At 60.7% G+C, this 16,224-nt stretch overlaps 2 protein-coding genes across 11 annotated transcripts; one reads left to right on the top strand and one right to left on the bottom strand.

The window, feature by feature from the left end:
• Positions 1-8: 8 nt before the first annotated feature.
• CNOT3 (CCR4-NOT transcription complex subunit 3) lies at positions 9-10,524 on the top strand. Of its 10 annotated transcripts, none has more exons than XM_075536405.1 (17): positions 9-272; positions 4,304-4,378; positions 4,467-4,534; positions 4,684-4,758; positions 4,865-4,954; positions 5,039-5,167; positions 5,282-5,377; positions 6,100-6,322; positions 6,424-6,557; positions 6,655-6,711; positions 7,220-7,698; positions 7,911-8,109; positions 8,817-8,916; positions 8,997-9,195; positions 9,297-9,429; positions 9,725-9,850; positions 10,173-10,524. In XM_075536405.1, the coding sequence occupies exons 2-17, from the start codon at positions 4,354-4,356 to the stop codon at positions 10,269-10,271; spliced, it is 2,232 nt and encodes a 743-aa protein (XP_075392520.1). In that variant the 5' UTR covers positions 9-272; positions 4,304-4,353; the 3' UTR covers positions 10,272-10,524. The 10 variants fall into 10 exon arrangements, with proteins under 10 accessions (XP_075392520.1, XP_075392525.1, XP_075392528.1 ...); XM_075536410.1 differs by having other exon boundaries at positions 4,301-4,378; positions 6,103-6,322; XM_075536413.1 differs by having other exon boundaries at positions 4,301-4,378; positions 6,429-6,557; positions 6,655-6,702.
• Positions 10,492-15,783, bottom strand: LENG1 (leukocyte receptor cluster member 1). The gene is made up of 4 exons (XM_075536414.1): positions 15,569-15,783; positions 12,550-12,723; positions 11,093-11,340; positions 10,492-10,898 (listed from the first exon to the last, which is right to left on the bottom strand). The coding sequence occupies exons 1-4, from the start codon at positions 15,698-15,700 to the stop codon at positions 10,688-10,690; spliced, it is 765 nt and encodes a 254-aa protein (XP_075392529.1). The 5' UTR covers positions 15,701-15,783; the 3' UTR covers positions 10,492-10,687.
• Between the last annotated feature and the right edge of the window lie 441 nt (positions 15,784-16,224).

Here is a 16,224-nt window from a genome sequence, read left to right as displayed (position 1 = left end):
GAGACGAGAAGAGAGGAGGGGAGGCCTCCTCCGCCGCCGCCATCTTGAACCGGGCCCGGTCAGCTTCCGCGGAGCCATCGGCAGACGCCGCGGCCTCCCTTGAGTCCCGACCCCGTCGTCAGACAACCCCGGGCCCACACCCCCCCATCCCACTTCCGCTTCGCGCCGCTATCGCGTTAGCGCCCGGGTCCGGGGCGCGAGAAAAAGGCGGCGGGCGCTCGCCTCCCCCGCCTGTCGCGATACGCTCCTCAGCGGCGGCGCCAGTTCCTGTGGTGAGAGCGTCGGGCTCGACTGGGCCGGACCCCTTCTTCCCCTCCTCTTCCCCGCCGCCATCGCCCGCCGTCCCCGCGCCTTCCCGCCCTGCCGGCCGAGAGCGCCGCCTGTCGCGACATGCCCCCCGCCCCCTCAGGAGGCGTCGGCGGCCCCTCGGGTGCGGACCCCCGGACCCCTAACCTTGCCGTTCCCTGTGGCGGGGGACTAGGGAGGGAGCGACCCCTCCTCGCCAGCACCGGCTCCTGGTGGAGGGAAGGCAGTGCCGACCCCTCGGCCTCGGAGCCTCCTCGGGGGTCGCCGACGGGACGAGACCTCTACGCGGGGCCCCCTTCCTCCCGCGCCCCTCCTACTTGGAATATAAGCCACCTCCCTGGACGAAGTGGGGGCCCCTCTCCGTATCAGGCAGGGGTCCTCGTTGGCAATTGGAGCAGTCATCTCCCACCCCACCTCCCGGACTTCCCTCTTGCCCACCAAGTGCTCAGCGCGTGCGGCCCGTCCTGAGCAAGCCCCCTAAGAACTGGGGGTACGCATTCCTGAGCGACTTCTGGGGCTCAAAGTGTCTCTCTGATGGCTCAGAGTTTGCTCCCTCAGTACCGTCTGGGGATGGTCACATCCAACCCAGAGGGTCTGCCTGCTTCCCCCACCCCACCCCAATGCAGACCCCTCTGTTGGGGGGCGGGGGCGGCTCCGTTGTCTGTCTTCAGTGTCCCCCTTAGCAATGGTGCAGTCTCTGAGTGTCACTTCCCGCCCATCCCACTGGAGTTGGTTCGAGTTGGTCCAGGTTTGGGACGATGGTTTTTGGTGAAAGTCGGGGAGGAGGGGTCTGCCCCCCACCCCCAGATGGAGGAGCTGGGAGTCAGGCCTGCCTTCTGCACACTGGGGTTACAGGGCTTACCGTTTGGGTTTTGGACGCCCAGTGGCCTGCCTCAATGTGAACAGGATTTCTGAGGATGCTGCCTACACCTCTGTATTGGGGTTGGGGGACTCCTTAAACACCCCTCCAACCCCATCTGGCTCAGGCACCTGGGCCTGTCTGAGTATGACCTCCCACTGTTCCAATTTGTTGGGGTGGTAGGGCAGGTGTCCTGACTGCCAAGTTGGGGGGGGCCTCACCTCTCCCTGTGTGGTACTGGGCTTACAACGCTGCTGCCTCCCCTGATAGGTTCTACACCCCCTTGATCACAGGGTTCACCCTCCATTCCCATGGCAGCCCCTTTGGGATGTGACTTGTCAGTCAGGACGTGCAGTGGCTCCCTCCCTGTGGATCTGGGGGACACCCAGCTGCCAGAGAGGGGCCCAGGGCTCCTCAGATCACGGGGTATCAATATCAGGGTGCAGGCTTCCTTACTGTTTGACCTGCTGCTTTTTCTTCCAAGCAAGAAACCCACATTTGCATTGCTCTCTGTGTGGGTGAGGGTCCCTGCCAGATCCTGCTCTAGCCCACTCCTGAATGCTAGTGTCCCCACCTTTGTGTGAGGGCTCCTCCACCTCTGTGCCCCGGGGAGGATGCTCCTAAGACCTGCTGTGGTTCCCCTGTGGGCCAAGGTGGGCAGGCCATGGCATGGGGACAGACCCCACTGCCCTTTCCTTCCCTGGGATCAGGGAGACTGGTGAAGCTAGTGCACTGCTCAGGCACCCCATTGTGTGGGCAGAGACCACTCCCAGGCCACCTGGGTTCTTCTCAGAATTAAGCCTTTTACTGCCCTGCACTGCATGCCATCTCCTTGAGATGGTGTCTTAAGGGTCCATCTGCCTTAGTTTAAGGAGCCGTGGTGGTGCCGCAGGTTAAGTAGGCAGACTGCCAAGGGACAGATTGGTGGTTTGTTCCCTGTGGGGCCATTCTGCCCTTTCCCTGTGGGGTCCCTAGCAGAGGGTTGGGTGTTTTTCTGATCTGGTTTTGGCCCCTTATCACACCTTGGACACCTCTTGGTGAAATCGCCTCCTGGCTGAGGGTCTGTCTGTGCCTCCTTCACCGGAAGCGAGCTAGCTCCGGCCCACACCTCAGAAAGGGTCCCGCCTTGGTGAGCTGCTGGAGGATGGAGGCCGGGGTTCTCCTTCCACCCTGGTTCTGTGCTGTGTGTGAAGGGAACTGTCCAAGGGACAAGCACCCGCTCACTTTGGGGGTGCTACCTCCACACTCTGGGGAGGTGGCACCCTGCCCTCAGAGGGGGCCACCATGCCCCAACTCTGACCCTGGAGAGCCTGATATCCAAGCCCAAGCTGCTGCCCTCACTGGTGACGTTGGACTTTTCTCTCCGCCTTGGGCCCCTCTTTGGGAGGGGACTCGCCCCTCCCCTGAATGATTGGTAGGTAGTTTGCTCTTCGAAGGAAAGATGGGGGCAGCTCTGCCCTGCCCTGTAAGGTCAGAACTGACTTGCCAGCAAGGGTTTGATTTAAGGGTTCTTGACAGTGGGAACTGGGGTGTGAAGTCCTTCCTGGAGGCTGTAAACTGAGGCAGATTCTCCTGCAGCCCCAGCCCTGCCTCTACTCTGGGCTCTTGTGCCTCCCCCCACCCCCCCACACACACATACATAGGATGAGGCCTTTCTCTTTCCTGGGGAGCTAGACTCACTTTGGGGTCCAATTCTTGAGCACTTCTGAGTCGGTGCCCCCTCTGGAGCTCCCTGCCCTGGGGCTTCCCTATGAGTCCCCCTGGTGTGAGTGTCAGGGCGCAGTGTGGCCTTGCCTGGGCTTCAGCCATCAGTCTCCTCCTGGGGGTGGGCCTCAGGGCTGAGGGTCCTGCTCTGGTGCAGGCTGCATGGCATTCCGAGGCCCTGCCTGTCTGTCAGGTGGTCCTGGCTAGACAGCTGCAGGACCCTGGACCCTGATGTCCCCCTTCCTGGAGCAGATGTTGTCCTTGTCAGGCTGGGATGGGGCCCCACTGGGGGTCATGGAGGCACTTTTCTGTCAGACCCTTTACTGAGGCAGTGTAAGCTCTGGAACCTAATGTAAGGGGCCCTGGTGACACCGTGATTAAGCAGAAGGCTGCTGACCAAAAGGTAGATGGTTCGAACCCACCAACCATTTTTTGGGAAGAAAGATGAGGCTGCTCCTGGAAAGCTGACAGCCTGGTAACCCAGGGGTCCACTTGGTCCTGTGGGCCCGAACCCACACAGTGTGTTTGCTTTTTCACTAGGGGAATGTTTTAGGTGCCAGCATCACCCAGTGGCACCTGGCACACATCCCTGCCTCCTGTTCCACCCTGGGCTCAGTGACTTGAAATCAAAGCTCAGCCCTGTGGGTACGCTGACCACATTGGTAGCCCTGGGAAGCCACGAGTGGGTGGGCCTGCACAGAGGTGGGACACCATTGTCATCAGGGAGAGCTCTGTTAGGACTGGCTGGGACCGGCCTCCCCAGGGAGCCCCACCTGATCTGGCTGCCACCTGGGTGGGACGCGTCAGCCTTGTGCAGCTCAGGGCAACTCCGTGCCAGTTCCAGGGACACCCTCTGTGGTGGGAACCTGGTGGGGTGACTCACTGTGCCAGGGCTCCCTGGGTCACTGGGCTTCTGAGCCGTCAGTCTCCTGGGGGTCGGCCTAAGGGCTGAGGGATCCTGCTCTGGTGCAGGCTGTGTGGCACTCTGAGGCACTGCCTGCCTGCCTAGGTGGTGTTGGTTCCTCAGAGCCGCAGGCGCCTTCCCTCTGAGTGCACACTGGCTCCTGCTCTTGTGTCAGGACTAGTCTTTTCTCCCAGAGCCCAGTCCTAGGCCTCCATCCCCTGTGTGCCGTCAACTGTGTACAGCGGGACGGTTTCCTGTCCTGCATTAACCTTGTGAGTTAGTGTCGCCTCTGGGGAAGAAGACTCCCTCTGGGCCAGAGAGGTCTGTGCCTGCTGTCCTTTGTACAGGGTCACTCGTGCCCAGACACAGAAGTGCCCCCACTCCCAGCCCTGCCCCACAGGTTCAGGTCAGGGCAGGTCGGCATGGGCCTGGTCTAGGCATGCTCCCGTTCCCAACCCCCTCCCTTGTCCATGTTTCCTGGGTTGGCCTGGCCAGGAGTGACTGTGTGTCTGTCCCCGTCTCCCCAGCAGCGTCCGTCCCCAAGAGAGTATGAAGAGAGTGCGTCTGTAGGGCAGGGAAGATGGCGGACAAGCGCAAACTCCAAGGTACTGGGCGGCGCGCTGCCTGCGGACCCCCGCGCACCCACTGGCCTGGCTGACAGAGCTCTCAACGGCCTTTCCCTCCTCTGACCAGGTGAGATTGATCGCTGCCTCAAGAAGGTGTCCGAGGGCGTGGAGCAGTTTGAGGATATTTGGCAGAAGGTACAGAGGCTGGGTCTCCAGGGAAGAGTGTGTGGACGGGCAGAGGGGCAGGGGCTGCCTGTCCAGGCGCCAAGGGGGCCCACAGAGGAGGTTGACGGGCACCAGGATGGCCATCACCATGCTGACACCTGTGTTCTCTGCTCCCTCAGCTCCACAATGCGGCCAACGCGAACCAGAAAGAAAAGTATGAGGCTGACCTAAAGAAGGAGATTAAGAAGCTACAAGTGAGGAGGGTCTGGGCGGGCCAGAAGTCTGTCCCGAGGGCGGAGGGGACCATGGGAGCCAACGACGGGGCCCCAGAGACCTGATATTCTTCGTTCCCCTCCCCAGCGGCTGAGGGACCAGATCAAGACCTGGGTGGCATCCAACGAGATTAAGGACAAGAGGCAGCTTATAGACAACCGCAAGCTCATTGAAACGGTGGGTGCCTGGAGAGCCTGGGGCACCCAGGAAGGTCCCCACCACCACCCCGTCAGCACCTCTCTCACCCCTGCCTTCCCACAGCAAATGGAACGGTTCAAAGTGGTGGAGCGAGAGACCAAAACCAAAGCCTACAGCAAGGAGGGCCTGGGCCTGGCGCAGAAGGTGGACCCAGCGCAGAAGGAGAAGGAGGAGGTTGGCCAGTGGCTTACGGTGAGGGGCTGGGCAGGGGGGTGTGAGTGGAGGGGGAGACCTTCCTCCCTGCCCCAGGATCTGTGGGTGCTGCTGCTGCCCCCTTACTCTGTATGTGTGTGTGTTTCCCCACAGAACACCATCGACACCCTGAACATGCAGGTGGACCAGTTTGAGAGTGAGGTGGAGTCATTGTCGGTGCAGACGCGCAAGAAGAAGGGGGACAAGGATGTGAGTGGGGGGGAGCCTGGTACCAGGTGGACCAAAAGGGATGGGCTAGTGGACCTGAGGTGCAGCCTGGGCACCTGTGTGGGCAGCGGGGCTTTCAAGAAGAGGAGCAGTGTGAGAGGTGCCGGGTGAGGAAATGTGTGGCCTGAGACTGTGGCCACACGGTGTGGAGGGGGAGGGCAGCACCTTCAGACAAGGCGGCCACCAGTGTGGCCCGAGAAAAGGAGCCTGGGCCTGGATTCCAGCTAGGCCCTATGCTGTCCAAGAAATGGGTGGGTGTGAAGATGGGGGAGGGCGCCTTGGGAATGCAGTTGAGCCACTAGTTAGGGCTCTGGTCCCGGCCCTGATTCCCTGAGGACAAGCCAGCAGCTCCTCCGCTGGGTCCCTTCTGAGCCATGGCCACAGCACTTAGGGTCTGCGACTGGGACTCCATTGACCTTCTTGTTAGCTGTCCACTGCTTTAGCCACTGTGCCAGCAGGCCTCCTGGGCAGAGGGTTTGAAATTGGTGGACTCACCCATCCCAGTCTCCGGGCACCTGTGACGGTGATTTGTGTGGGGCAGGGGCGGGGGTAGTTGGAGAAGGGATGAGGCAGCCAGCTGGGGACGCAGAGGGCTGTGTGTGGGCTGGCATCTGGATCTCAGGGCCTGCAGAGGGCCGGGGACTGAGGACAGGTTCTGTGGGGCAGCGGCGGGCTGCCCCTGAGCCTGGCCCTGGGCTCGCCAGCAGAAGCAGGACCGGATCGAGGGCCTGAAGCGGCACATCGAGAAGCACCGCTACCACGTGCGCATGCTGGAGACGATCCTGCGGATGCTGGACAACGACTCCATTCTGGTGGACGCCATCCGCAAGATCAAGGACGACGTGGAGTACTACGTGGACTCCTCCCAGTACCCTGACTTCGAGGAGAACGAGTTCCTTTATGATGACCTGGACCTCGAGGACATTCGTGAGGCCAGAGGGTGCCCAACCCGGGGGGCACAGGGGGGCAGGGTGGGGGCTCAGGACACCGGGGCCCACTGAGCCCGCCCTCCCCCCGCTGCCCCACAGCGCAGGCGCTGGTCGCCACCTCCCCCCCAAGCCACAGCCACATGGAGGACGAGGTCTTCAACCAGTCCAGCAGCACGCCCACGTCCACCACCTCCAGCTCACCCATCCCACCCAGCCCCGCCAACTGCACCACGGTGAGGGCGCAGAGCGAGACTCCACCTGGGGGCTCTCTGCGGAGGGCCAGCCAGTGGGCCTGAGCTCAGCCAGCGTCTGACTCTGCCTCCCTCCCAGGAGAACTCCGAGGACGACAAGAAGAGGGGCCGATCGACAGACAGCGAGGTCAGCCAGGTGGGTGGGAGCCTGGCCTGGGAGCAGGGCCGGGCAGTACGGTCAGGTGGACAGCAGTGTGAGGCTGGCACTCTGCGCTGGCTGGGAGTGTGGGAGGGAACTTGAGCCATCAGGCCAAGGATCGGGCAAGACTGTGGGCAGTGGTTGGGGACACCGGGTGGTTTCTTCCCAAAACTTCCTTGGGACCTTCTCCTCCAGGCCTGTGCTAGGCTAGTGAGCACCAGGCTTTGGGCAGCAGAAGCTGTGGGCAGCAGCTCAGTCGACACTGGGCCCAGCATGGCTCTGTATTGACCCAGGCCAGGGTGTCTGTCCCCAGCTTAGTGTGTGTGACACTGAGAGTCCGGACAGTGGACCGTCACACGGCTTTCGTCACCAGCTCATCCTTGGCTGTGCCCTGAAGAAAGACAGGGATCTGGGACTGGATGGGAGCAGGCTTGGGGGGCCTTGAGGTCAGGTGTGTGGGAGATCTTCCCTGTGCCCCTGACCCTCTCCTCTCTTCCACCCGCAGTCTCCCGCCAAAAACGGCTCCAAGCCCGCCCACAGCAACCAGCATGCTCAGTCGGCGGCTGTGCCGCCCAGCTACCCCTCAGGCCCCGCACCAGCCACCTCCGCCCTGAGTGCCACCCCCGGCAACAACGGGGCGCCGACCCCAGCAGCACCCCCGAGTGCCCTGGGCCCCAAGGCCAGCCCAGCCCCCAGCCACAACTCAGGCACCCCCGCCCCCTATGCTCAGGCCGTGGCCCCACCAGCTCCCAGTGGGCCCACCTCAGCCCAGCCCCGGCCCCCCAGCGCCCAGGCTGGTGGCGGGGGCAGCGGCAGCACCAACAGTGGGGGCAGCACCAGCAAGCAGAATGGGGCGTCCAGTTACAGCTCTGTGGTGGCCGACAGCCCAGCAGAGGCTGCGCTGAGCAGTGGCGGGAGCAGCAGCACCAGCAGCCAGGCTCTGGGCCCGCCAGCCGGCCCCCACAACCAACCTCCAGGCACCTCGTGAGTGGGTCCTCCTACCCCTGCCCACACCTGCGACCCATCCCAGCTCTGCCTTCCACAGAGAGGCTTTCCCCCAGGCACCCCACACATGCTGGTCTACCATCGTGTTCCAGGGGGTCTTCAGCAGGGCCTCCCAAGACTGGCCTGATATTCCCCCCAGCCCTCCTCTGAGCACAAACACACACACACCCCTACCTCTGCCTTCTCTTCAGGAAGGAACCCAGCTCGGCAGCCCCAGCCGGGGCTGGAGGGGTAGCCCCGGGCTCAGCGAGCACGACCGGGGGGCCCAGCCTCTTGGTGCCATTGCCTGTGAACCCCCCCAGCTCCCCAACGCCCAGCTTCAGCGAGGCCAAGGCCACAGGGACCTTGCTCAACGGGCCCCCGCAGTTCAGCAGTGCCCCAGAGATCAAGGTGAGCTGGCTGTTCTTGCCCCAGACCCCTGTAGGTCTCTCCTTCAAAGCTCCCCCATCTGTCTCTCTTGAGACCCCAGACCACCCATTCACCATGCCGCTTCAGCTGAGGCGAGTGGCAGGTCACTCTGGGCCAGGGTAGCGACTTCCAGAGTAGGGGGGTGGGTGCACACATGCCTGAGTCTGCCTGGAGGACGGATCAAGGAAGGGGGGTGGCACCCAGGACTAAGTGACCAGAAGCTGGGCTGGCGCTCAGCCACACCAAAGGGAGGGGAAGGGGGGATGGGCATTGGATTTTCCTACGGCCAGTGCTCTCTGGACACCGTGTTCACTGGCTCTGCTGGCATCGTGGGTTGCTGGTGCTTGGCTGCTTGGGTGAGGGTCACTGGCCCCACTTGCCCCATGGCTGTGAGGACTGTGGAGGCTGCTGTGCTTTGGAGGGGAGAGAAGGCCTGCTCGCAGAGGGAGTGGCAGATGACCGCCTTGAATCAGGGCGAGGGTGGTCTGGCTTGACTCTGGGCAGGGGTCTGGTTGGACGGGCAGCTGTTGGCTGAGCCACAGGCAGAGCATTGGCACTGTTCCAGGGCTCAGGCATGCTGGGCTTGGTGTGACCCTTCTATGCCTCCACCCCCATTCCCCAGCTTGCCTCTGGTCCCTGTGGTCCTGCACCAGAAAGGCGGTGCCTCAGTGTCACCCCTTGCCCCACAGGCTCCCGAGCCTCTGAGCTCTCTCAAGTCCATGGCGGAGCGGGCAGCGATCAGCTCCGGCATCGGGGACCCTGTGCCAACGCTGCACCTGACAGAGAGAGGTGAAGCTGTAGCAGGTGAGGGGCAGGCAGCGGGAAGCAGGACATCGGGGCCCCAGGGCTGACGGTACCCTTCTCCACAGACATCATCCTGAGCAGCACATCTGCTCCTCCTGTCTCGGCGCCGCCACCCCTGCAGCTGTCAGAGGTGAACATCCCGCTGTCGCTGGGCGTGTGTCCCCTGGGGCCTGTGCCCCTCACCAAGGAGCAGCTCTACCAGCAGGCCATGGAGGAGGCCGCCTGGCACCACATGCCCCACCCATCAGACTCCGAGCGGATCCGGTGAGGGCCCGGCCTCCCCCAAACCACCCTTGACCTGGGAGGTGGGGCTGGGGCCCTGGGTACAGTGGACCTTGACACACACCCCCTCTGTGGCCCTGCAGGCAGTACCTCCCCCGGAACCCCTGCCCGACGCCCCCCTACCACCACCAGATGCCCCCGCCGCACTCCGACACCGTGGAGTTCTACCAGCGCCTGTCCACAGAAACGCTTTTCTTCATCTTCTACTATTTGGAAGTACGCCCACCCCCTACTTGCCGAACCAGCCATGTGTACCCTGTCCCCATGGCCAGCCAGGTGGAGCTCTAAGGGTCAGGGGTCAGAGAGTCAGCCACACCTCTCTGGCCAAGGACTCCCTTAGGGGACCCACTCAAGTCAGAGAGTGGCAGTTGTCAGCCCACCATCATGTAGGTTGACCTGTGAGTTCAGCTCCCGCCATTTGCTGCCCATCAGAACACAGTTCCCTCCTGGGCAGTGGGGGCTCTGTGCCCTAGCGCCCCGTGGATGGCCCATCTTTCCCCCCTCCCCCCAGGGCACGAAGGCGCAATACTTGGCCGCCAAGGCCCTGAAGAAGCAGTCATGGCGGTTCCACACCAAGTACATGATGTGGTTCCAGCGGCACGAGGAGCCCAAGACTATTACAGACGAGTTCGAGCAGGTGGGAGTCCCCAGTCTAACACCCCCCCCCAATGCCCCACACAGTGGAACGTGCTCTGTTGCTGTGAACTCGGATCGGCACCTGATTTCTACCTGCGTGTCCCTGGTGCCTACTCCCCCTACCCACTAGTTCCTTCCAAAACTGGCTCACTACGGGGGGAAAGGGCTAATCCGTGTGGAGGAGCCCACCCTTCCCAGGGTGGCCTCATGGTCACTGAGAGCAGCCCTGGCCCTGGCCTGCAGGATTCCAAGGTCACCTGCACCTCCAGCTTTGTCACCAGTAAGGGGCTACACTGAGCACTGCCTCCTCCCCTCCCCCGCAGGGCACCTATATCTATTTCGACTACGAAAAGTGGGGCCAGCGTAAGAAGGAGGGCTTCACCTTCGAGTACCGCTACCTGGAGGACCGGGACCTCCAGTGACACCGGCCGGCCCTGCCCGCCCCTCCCCGCATGCTGACCCCTGCCCTGGAAGACTGGGGGTGCCCTCTCCCATGGGGCAGCCCCTTCCCCCAGGAAGCAGGGAGGGGCCAGGTGGTCTCATCCCCTCAGCCCCGCCCTGGTGCCTGGGGGCGGGGCTGCCCCTTCTCCCCTCCCCAGTGAGGGACATTTTTTGGTAAACCTATTTTCATTTTGGAAAATATTTATGAATAAATAGTTTTATATGATGCTGGCAGCTGCGACCTCTCCTGTTCCCCTTGGGAGTCTCAGAGATGGCTGGGGTAGTGGGCTGTGTGCCCCTGGGTCCGTTGTGCAGTAGAGCGTTTGGTCGGTAGAGATTAGTTGGGAGGTGGCCTGGCCAAGGGCTTCATCCTGAGTCAGCGGAGCCTCCACTGGGGTCAGCGGGGAGGCTGGGAGTCCTGGTGGCGGGGGCGCCGGGCCAGCTGTGGGTTGAACTGGGAGTTGTAGCCCCGTCGCCGCTCGTCCATCTCCTCTGTGTCCTCTGGGGGCTGTCCGCCCCGGACCCGGGCCAGCAAGGCCTCTGCCCGAGCCCTTTCGGCTGTTTCCCGCTTGAGGCGTTCTGCTCGCAGCTGCTCCAGGGTCAGGGACCTGCAGGGAGACTGATCATCAGGCCAGAGACCTTCTCAGGGGAGTCCTTGCAGCTACTACTGCCCGCTGGGAGGGGCCTGGCGATCTAATGGGGGCCAGGGCCAGTCTCCCTCCCTCCAAGAAGAGGCATGGCCCACAGACTTCCCTGCAGGCCACGTGACCACCACCGTCCTGCCCATTTGTTTCTTGCTCACCCTCTGGGCCGCAGTTTCTCTGCCGGCACCTCCCTCCTGCTGGGGTCGCTGTGCTTCCGCTTCTTCCCCAAGTGCTTCTGCATCTCCCGCAGGGGGTCGAGGCGGCCCTTGACCTTTTCGTCAGGGCCGGGCCCCGCTGGGGGTGCCCCTCGGCTGGGGGGCAGCTGGTACCACGGGGGCTGTGTCTGCGCCTCAGCTGCACTCTGGCCCAGGTATGTCAAGATGCCCAGCGCCTTCTCTTGCTTCTCCTGGGGGGCCAGACATGAGTGTGGGCGCTCAAGGGTCAAGGCTTGGCCTCTGCTCGTCCCCAGCCCTGTGGCCCCTGCCTCACTCACTGATGGGAAGGAGGGGACCCTGAGAGCAAGGGGTGCACGGGTTTGCTCGCATTTGCTCTCACCTGCCCTTGATACCTCCACCTGAGTGAACAAGTGCCCGTGCCCTACCCTGCTTCCTGGGCGCACAGTCCCTGGTGAGGGGCCTTTAGCATGGGAGGCAGAGCAGAGGCAGGTACCAGGTGGGCTGGGACCCTGAGCAGGTTTACCTTTTAATACGGTCTCAGCCAGGGTGGGGGTGGGAGGTACAGGCCGAGACACTAGGAGCTATAGCTACCCAGCAGGGTCTTGGAAGCTGGAGCACGGGGATGAAGGAGGCACCCTCAGGGTGGGGCCCCTAGTCCTGTTCGCTGCCATTGGGTCCCCAACCCGAGAGCCACCCCAGCTGGCCAGGAGGGACAGGGCAGATGGACGGGAGCCCCACGTCCCCGGGCAGCAGTAAAAATTATACCGCACCACTCCCTCAACTCCCTCGGTGGGGCAGCCATGTGCTGACAGCGAGCACATGTGGGTGCAGGGCAGAAGTGCCCTCAAGGACTTTCCATGGCCAGCAGACCGTCAGGCCTTTCTAACAAGGTGTCTCTGGGTGGACGGGGCCAACGACTAACTTGCTCACAGGCAAGAACATAGACCATTGGGGCGGGGCCTTTCCCCCATGAAGCCAGCTGATTCATCCAGCCTGGAAGTCCTTGTCCTCCCCACTTCCCACTCAAGTCACAGGGCCTCCCATCCCCCCTCCGTCTGCAGCCACGAACTGCTCCCTGGGCCAGGCAGGTGGCCATGCCCGTCTCAAAGGCATGTGGGTTGGCAGGGTTCGAATGCCCACCCTTCAGTGAGGGCCGGGCCTGAGGGTCCTGGGGCCCCAGCTCAGAAACCTGGCAGCAAGCTGTACTGGGCAGAGCCCCTCCTCCGCGCTCCACACCCCACACCCTGGAGGGTTTTCAAGCCTGTGGCCTCCGGAAGTGGGCCTCTATCTCCCCAGGAGCCTCTGGATGGGCTGCAGCTGTCGAGCTCTTGCCTGGTGGTGGAGCGCCTGCACCAGGCACAGAGCCCACAGCTGGACGGCAGTGGACCACACACTCCTGTCTGGGAGCCCGCCCAGGCCTACCCGAGCCCCGTGTTCACCTTCTCCTGTCGCTTTTCCTCCTCGTACTCTCTGTTGCCTTGGGTAGCCCCCTTCCCTTCTTCCAGCAGCTCCCGGAACAGGTCCACGGGGCCAGCCCGCGGCTCACCGGCTTCCAGCGCTGGCAGAGCGTCCTGGTGTGCACGTGCTTTCTTCCGCAGGAACTCCGTGCGGGCCTGGAGGGGAATGGCACAGGGGGTACAGTCAGGGCATGCAGAACCTCCAGGGATCCAAGGCTTGGCTTCGGAGCCCTAGGAGTTCCCAGTGAGCCCCACCTGGCTTGGTCATTGAGGTCGACTGGGAGGGGTCCCTGGCCTACGCCAGCAGGTGCCTGTGATCAAGTTACAGCAATACCGGCAGCTGTTGGAGAACTCCAGTTCAGCTTCCTACCACCCCACTTAAAGCCTGTGATCACAGACCAATGGGGCTGAGGGAAGACGTCCACCCTGCACTGAAGGCAGTAGCCAGAAACCAGGCTTCATGTTCTGACTGACAGAATACCGGTTGAAATGTTTCAACACGTGGACGCAGCGTTGGGAGACGGCTACTTGGCCAACCAATGGGAAGAGCCATATTTGTACCCCCTTCAAAGAGGAATGGTGGAAAGTATCGAACTAGATCACTAATGTTGGGCCCAAGTAGAGTTTTGCTGAAGAGAATTAAAAAAGTCGGTGGTACATGTACAAGGGACTGACTGCTAGGAATTCAAGCTTAATTCAAAAGAGAAAGCAGAATGAGGGAAATCACCACTGCCAACGTCAGAAGGATCTTGACTAAGAGCAGAGAATGCCAGAAGATGTTTACATGGGTTTTGTTGACGTTGTGAAGGCACTGAACTGTGTGGATCATAATGAACTATGGAGAGCCTTGAGAAGAAGAGTGAGAATTCCAAAACACTCATTGTGCTCATGTGGAACCAAGAGGCAGACCCGCGGATAGAGCAAGAAGCAGCTGTGTTATTTGGAACAAGGGAAGTGGCCTGGCGTGGCTGTATCCTTCTACCACACTTAATTCACTCTGCCCCTCCTGTAAAGACTTCCCGTCTTGAGAACCCACAGGGGCAGTTCTGTTCCAGATGGTGGCTCAGAGTCGGCATCGACTGTATGGCAGTGCGTGTGACTTTGGTTTTATACAAACAAACATGCTGGGCAAACATCCCGAGAAGTCGGACCATAAGAAGACCAATGCTCCTCCAGGATTGAAGGGACGGCTCACTGTATGCACATACACAACCTTGCTTGCTGAAATCTAAGCCTCGAAGCCCTTCATGAAAACTCTAGTGTGTATGTATATGTATGGATGGTGATAAGAGTTGTATGGGTCCCTAATAAAATGTAAAAAAAGAAAAGAGAAAAAAATGATTAGGGCAGGGACTGTACAGATGTGCTTTATACAATTGATGTATGTATATGTATGAACTGTGATAAGAATTGTATGAGCCCCTAATAAATTGTTAAAATTTTTTTTTTAAATGAAAAAAAGAAAACTCTAGTGTGGGCAGTACCGCAAGGGATTGAAAACAGATCCCCTCACACTGGACTGATGGATGAACAGAGGGAATTCTGAAGTGGTCAAGGGTTTTTGCTTTACTTGGATCCACAACCAGCGCCCACCGCAACAGCCTTCCAGAAACCAAATTCAACCGATTTGCACTAGGCAAATCCCGCAGCAAAAGACCTCTTTAAAATGTTCAAAAGACCTGATGCCAAGGGCTTAAGTGGAGAGCAAATGCTTTGAAAACGATGAGGGCAATGAATGTACGGATGTGCTTTACGCAGTTGATGTATGTATGGATTGTGATAAGAGTTGTATGAGCCCCTAATAAAACTTTTTTTTTAATGTTCAAAAACAACTATGCCCCTCCCCGTGAAGGCTAAGAAGGATGCAACCCACTCAAACGGTGGAGTTTTCCATCACCTCACAGGCACTGGGCAAGTGGGCAATAAACAAGGACGACCGAAGAATTGATGTGTGCCTCCTGGGGGTGGCAAGTGGTAAGGGAATGTACTGGGGGCTGGCAGAAGGAGCAAGTCTGTCTCGGAAAAAGCGCGGATGAAATGCTCAGAAAGGAGCGTGGCAGAATTTTGACTCACATCCCTTGGACATGTCAGGAGAGACAGTCCCTGGAGAAGGACCTCATGCGCGGTGGAGAGTCCGTGACCCTGAATGAAGTGGACTGACAGTGGCCGCCACAGTGGGTTCAAGGGCAGCGGTAACTGTGAGGCTGGGGCAAGACAGCGGTGGGCAGGGGTTTGTGTTTCGTGTCCAGAGTGTCACTAGGGGTGAGAGCCAATGCCAGGGCACCTAACAACCATCTTTAAGGAAGCAGGCCGCCAGGTCCTACCTTCTACATCGCAGCCAAAGCTGGAACCACCGCGAGTGCAGACTTCTCAGCTAGGGAATTCACTAGATAAGAGAGCGTTGTTGCAATGATTCTGGCTCACAATGGCTGTGTGAAGGGGTAGAACTGCCTCCGCGGGGTGTTCTCGGCTGGAACCCTCTACGGAAACATCCCTAAGTCCCCAGGAGTCCTTATACAAATCCAACCCACTTCCACGGATCCAATTCACACCCACGGCGATCCTCTTCAGACAGAAGAGGACTTGCCCCGTAGGCTTCCCAAGCTTGTACAGTTTTCTAAAGGCAACATCTGCCTCTCGCGGACTGACTGGTGGGTTTGAACCGCCAACCTTGCAGGCGCTTCCCCCGCAGCGCCACCAGGGCATTTATCGTGGAGGCTTGCGGGCGGGCAAGCGAAGAAGCGATGTTCTTCCGATCATGCAAGGGCTCATTGCATTCATTCAGTGCACGGGCATTAAGCTCCTCCCCTCCGCCCTGCCCAGGTGACCTGGAGCACCCAAGTGGGCAGGAGAGGGGCCCTGGAGATGGTCGCAGGTGAACCTTGGCGCGCTGCGAACACTGGCCCCGCACCGCGGCTTCACTGCGCCTGCGCGTCTCGCCCGGCCCCGCGCACTTGCGCACTTGGTCCCTGGAACTGCTCCCGCTCGGCCTGGCTCTTACCTCTTGCTGAGCGAGCAGCGCCCTCCGCTCGCGCTCCTCCTCCTCCTCCCGGGCCTGAGCCTCGTCGCGCCGCACGCGGGCCACATTGTCCTTGTTCCGGACGTGCCAGCTCTTCTTGGGCAAGATATTCATGGCTCCGGAACCGTCGTCGGACTGTCACACCCGCCACCTACCACTTAGGATTGGCGAGAGGATGCTCCCGCCCTGCTACCCCAGCCCCGGTCGCGGATTAGTCCCGGGCCGATGGCACGCCCCTCGAGGCCGGTTGAGACGGCTGATTGGCTGAGCCGTTTCCCGTGGGACAGTTTCGAATTCCTGACGCTAGGTGTCTGGTAGCAACCGCCTCGGATCAGGCTTAAGAGTCAATCACAAGATGTCCCGCCCTCAACACTGCCGAGGCGGCCACCCATTGGCTACCACACTTGCCCAGTAATACTAGGATGAAGGCTGAAGGATTGCCCCCGGCTTCAGGGAACCCACTGTCACCCATTAGATTCCGACTCAGAGTCAACCTATAAGACAGTGTAGAATTGCCTCATAGGGTTTCCATGGCTTGTAGTTTTTTCTAAACTTTTTATTGTGAATTATGGGACATTTTTCAATCAATTCATACACATCCTGATTCAACTCATCCATTGCAGCCCCTCAATCCCACT

The sequence above is a fragment of the Tenrec ecaudatus genome, chromosome 18 (assembly GCF_050624435.1).
Source record: "Tenrec ecaudatus isolate mTenEca1 chromosome 18, mTenEca1.hap1, whole genome shotgun sequence".
In the NCBI taxonomy this organism is placed as follows: domain Eukaryota; kingdom Metazoa; phylum Chordata; class Mammalia; order Afrosoricida; family Tenrecidae; genus Tenrec; species Tenrec ecaudatus.
This window is presented reverse-complemented; position numbering and strand designations above follow the sequence as displayed.

Bases quoted from the DNA above. Each gene is read 5' to 3' on its own strand.
- CNOT3 (XM_075536405.1), top strand. From the start codon at position 4,354: ATGGCGGACAAGCGCAAACTCCAAG. The intron at 6,712-7,219 runs GTGGGTGGGAGC...TTCCACCCGCAG, and splicing joins CAGACAGCGAGGTCAGCCAG to TCTCCCGCCAAAAACGGCTC. The intron at 9,196-9,296 runs GTGAGGGCCCGG...GTGGCCCTGCAG, and splicing joins TCAGACTCCGAGCGGATCCG to GCAGTACCTCCCCCGGAACC.
- LENG1 (XM_075536414.1), bottom strand. From the start codon at position 15,700: ATGAATATCTTGCCCAAGAAGAGCTGGCACGTCCGGAACAAGGACAAT. The intron at 12,724-15,568 runs GTAAGAGCCAGG...ATTCCCCTCCAG, and splicing joins CGCTGCTCGCTCAGCAAGAG to GCCCGCACGGAGTTCCTGCG. The intron at 11,341-12,549 runs GTGAACACGGGG...CTGGCCCCCCAG, and splicing joins AGGAAAAGCGACAGGAGAAG to GAGAAGCAAGAGAAGGCGCT.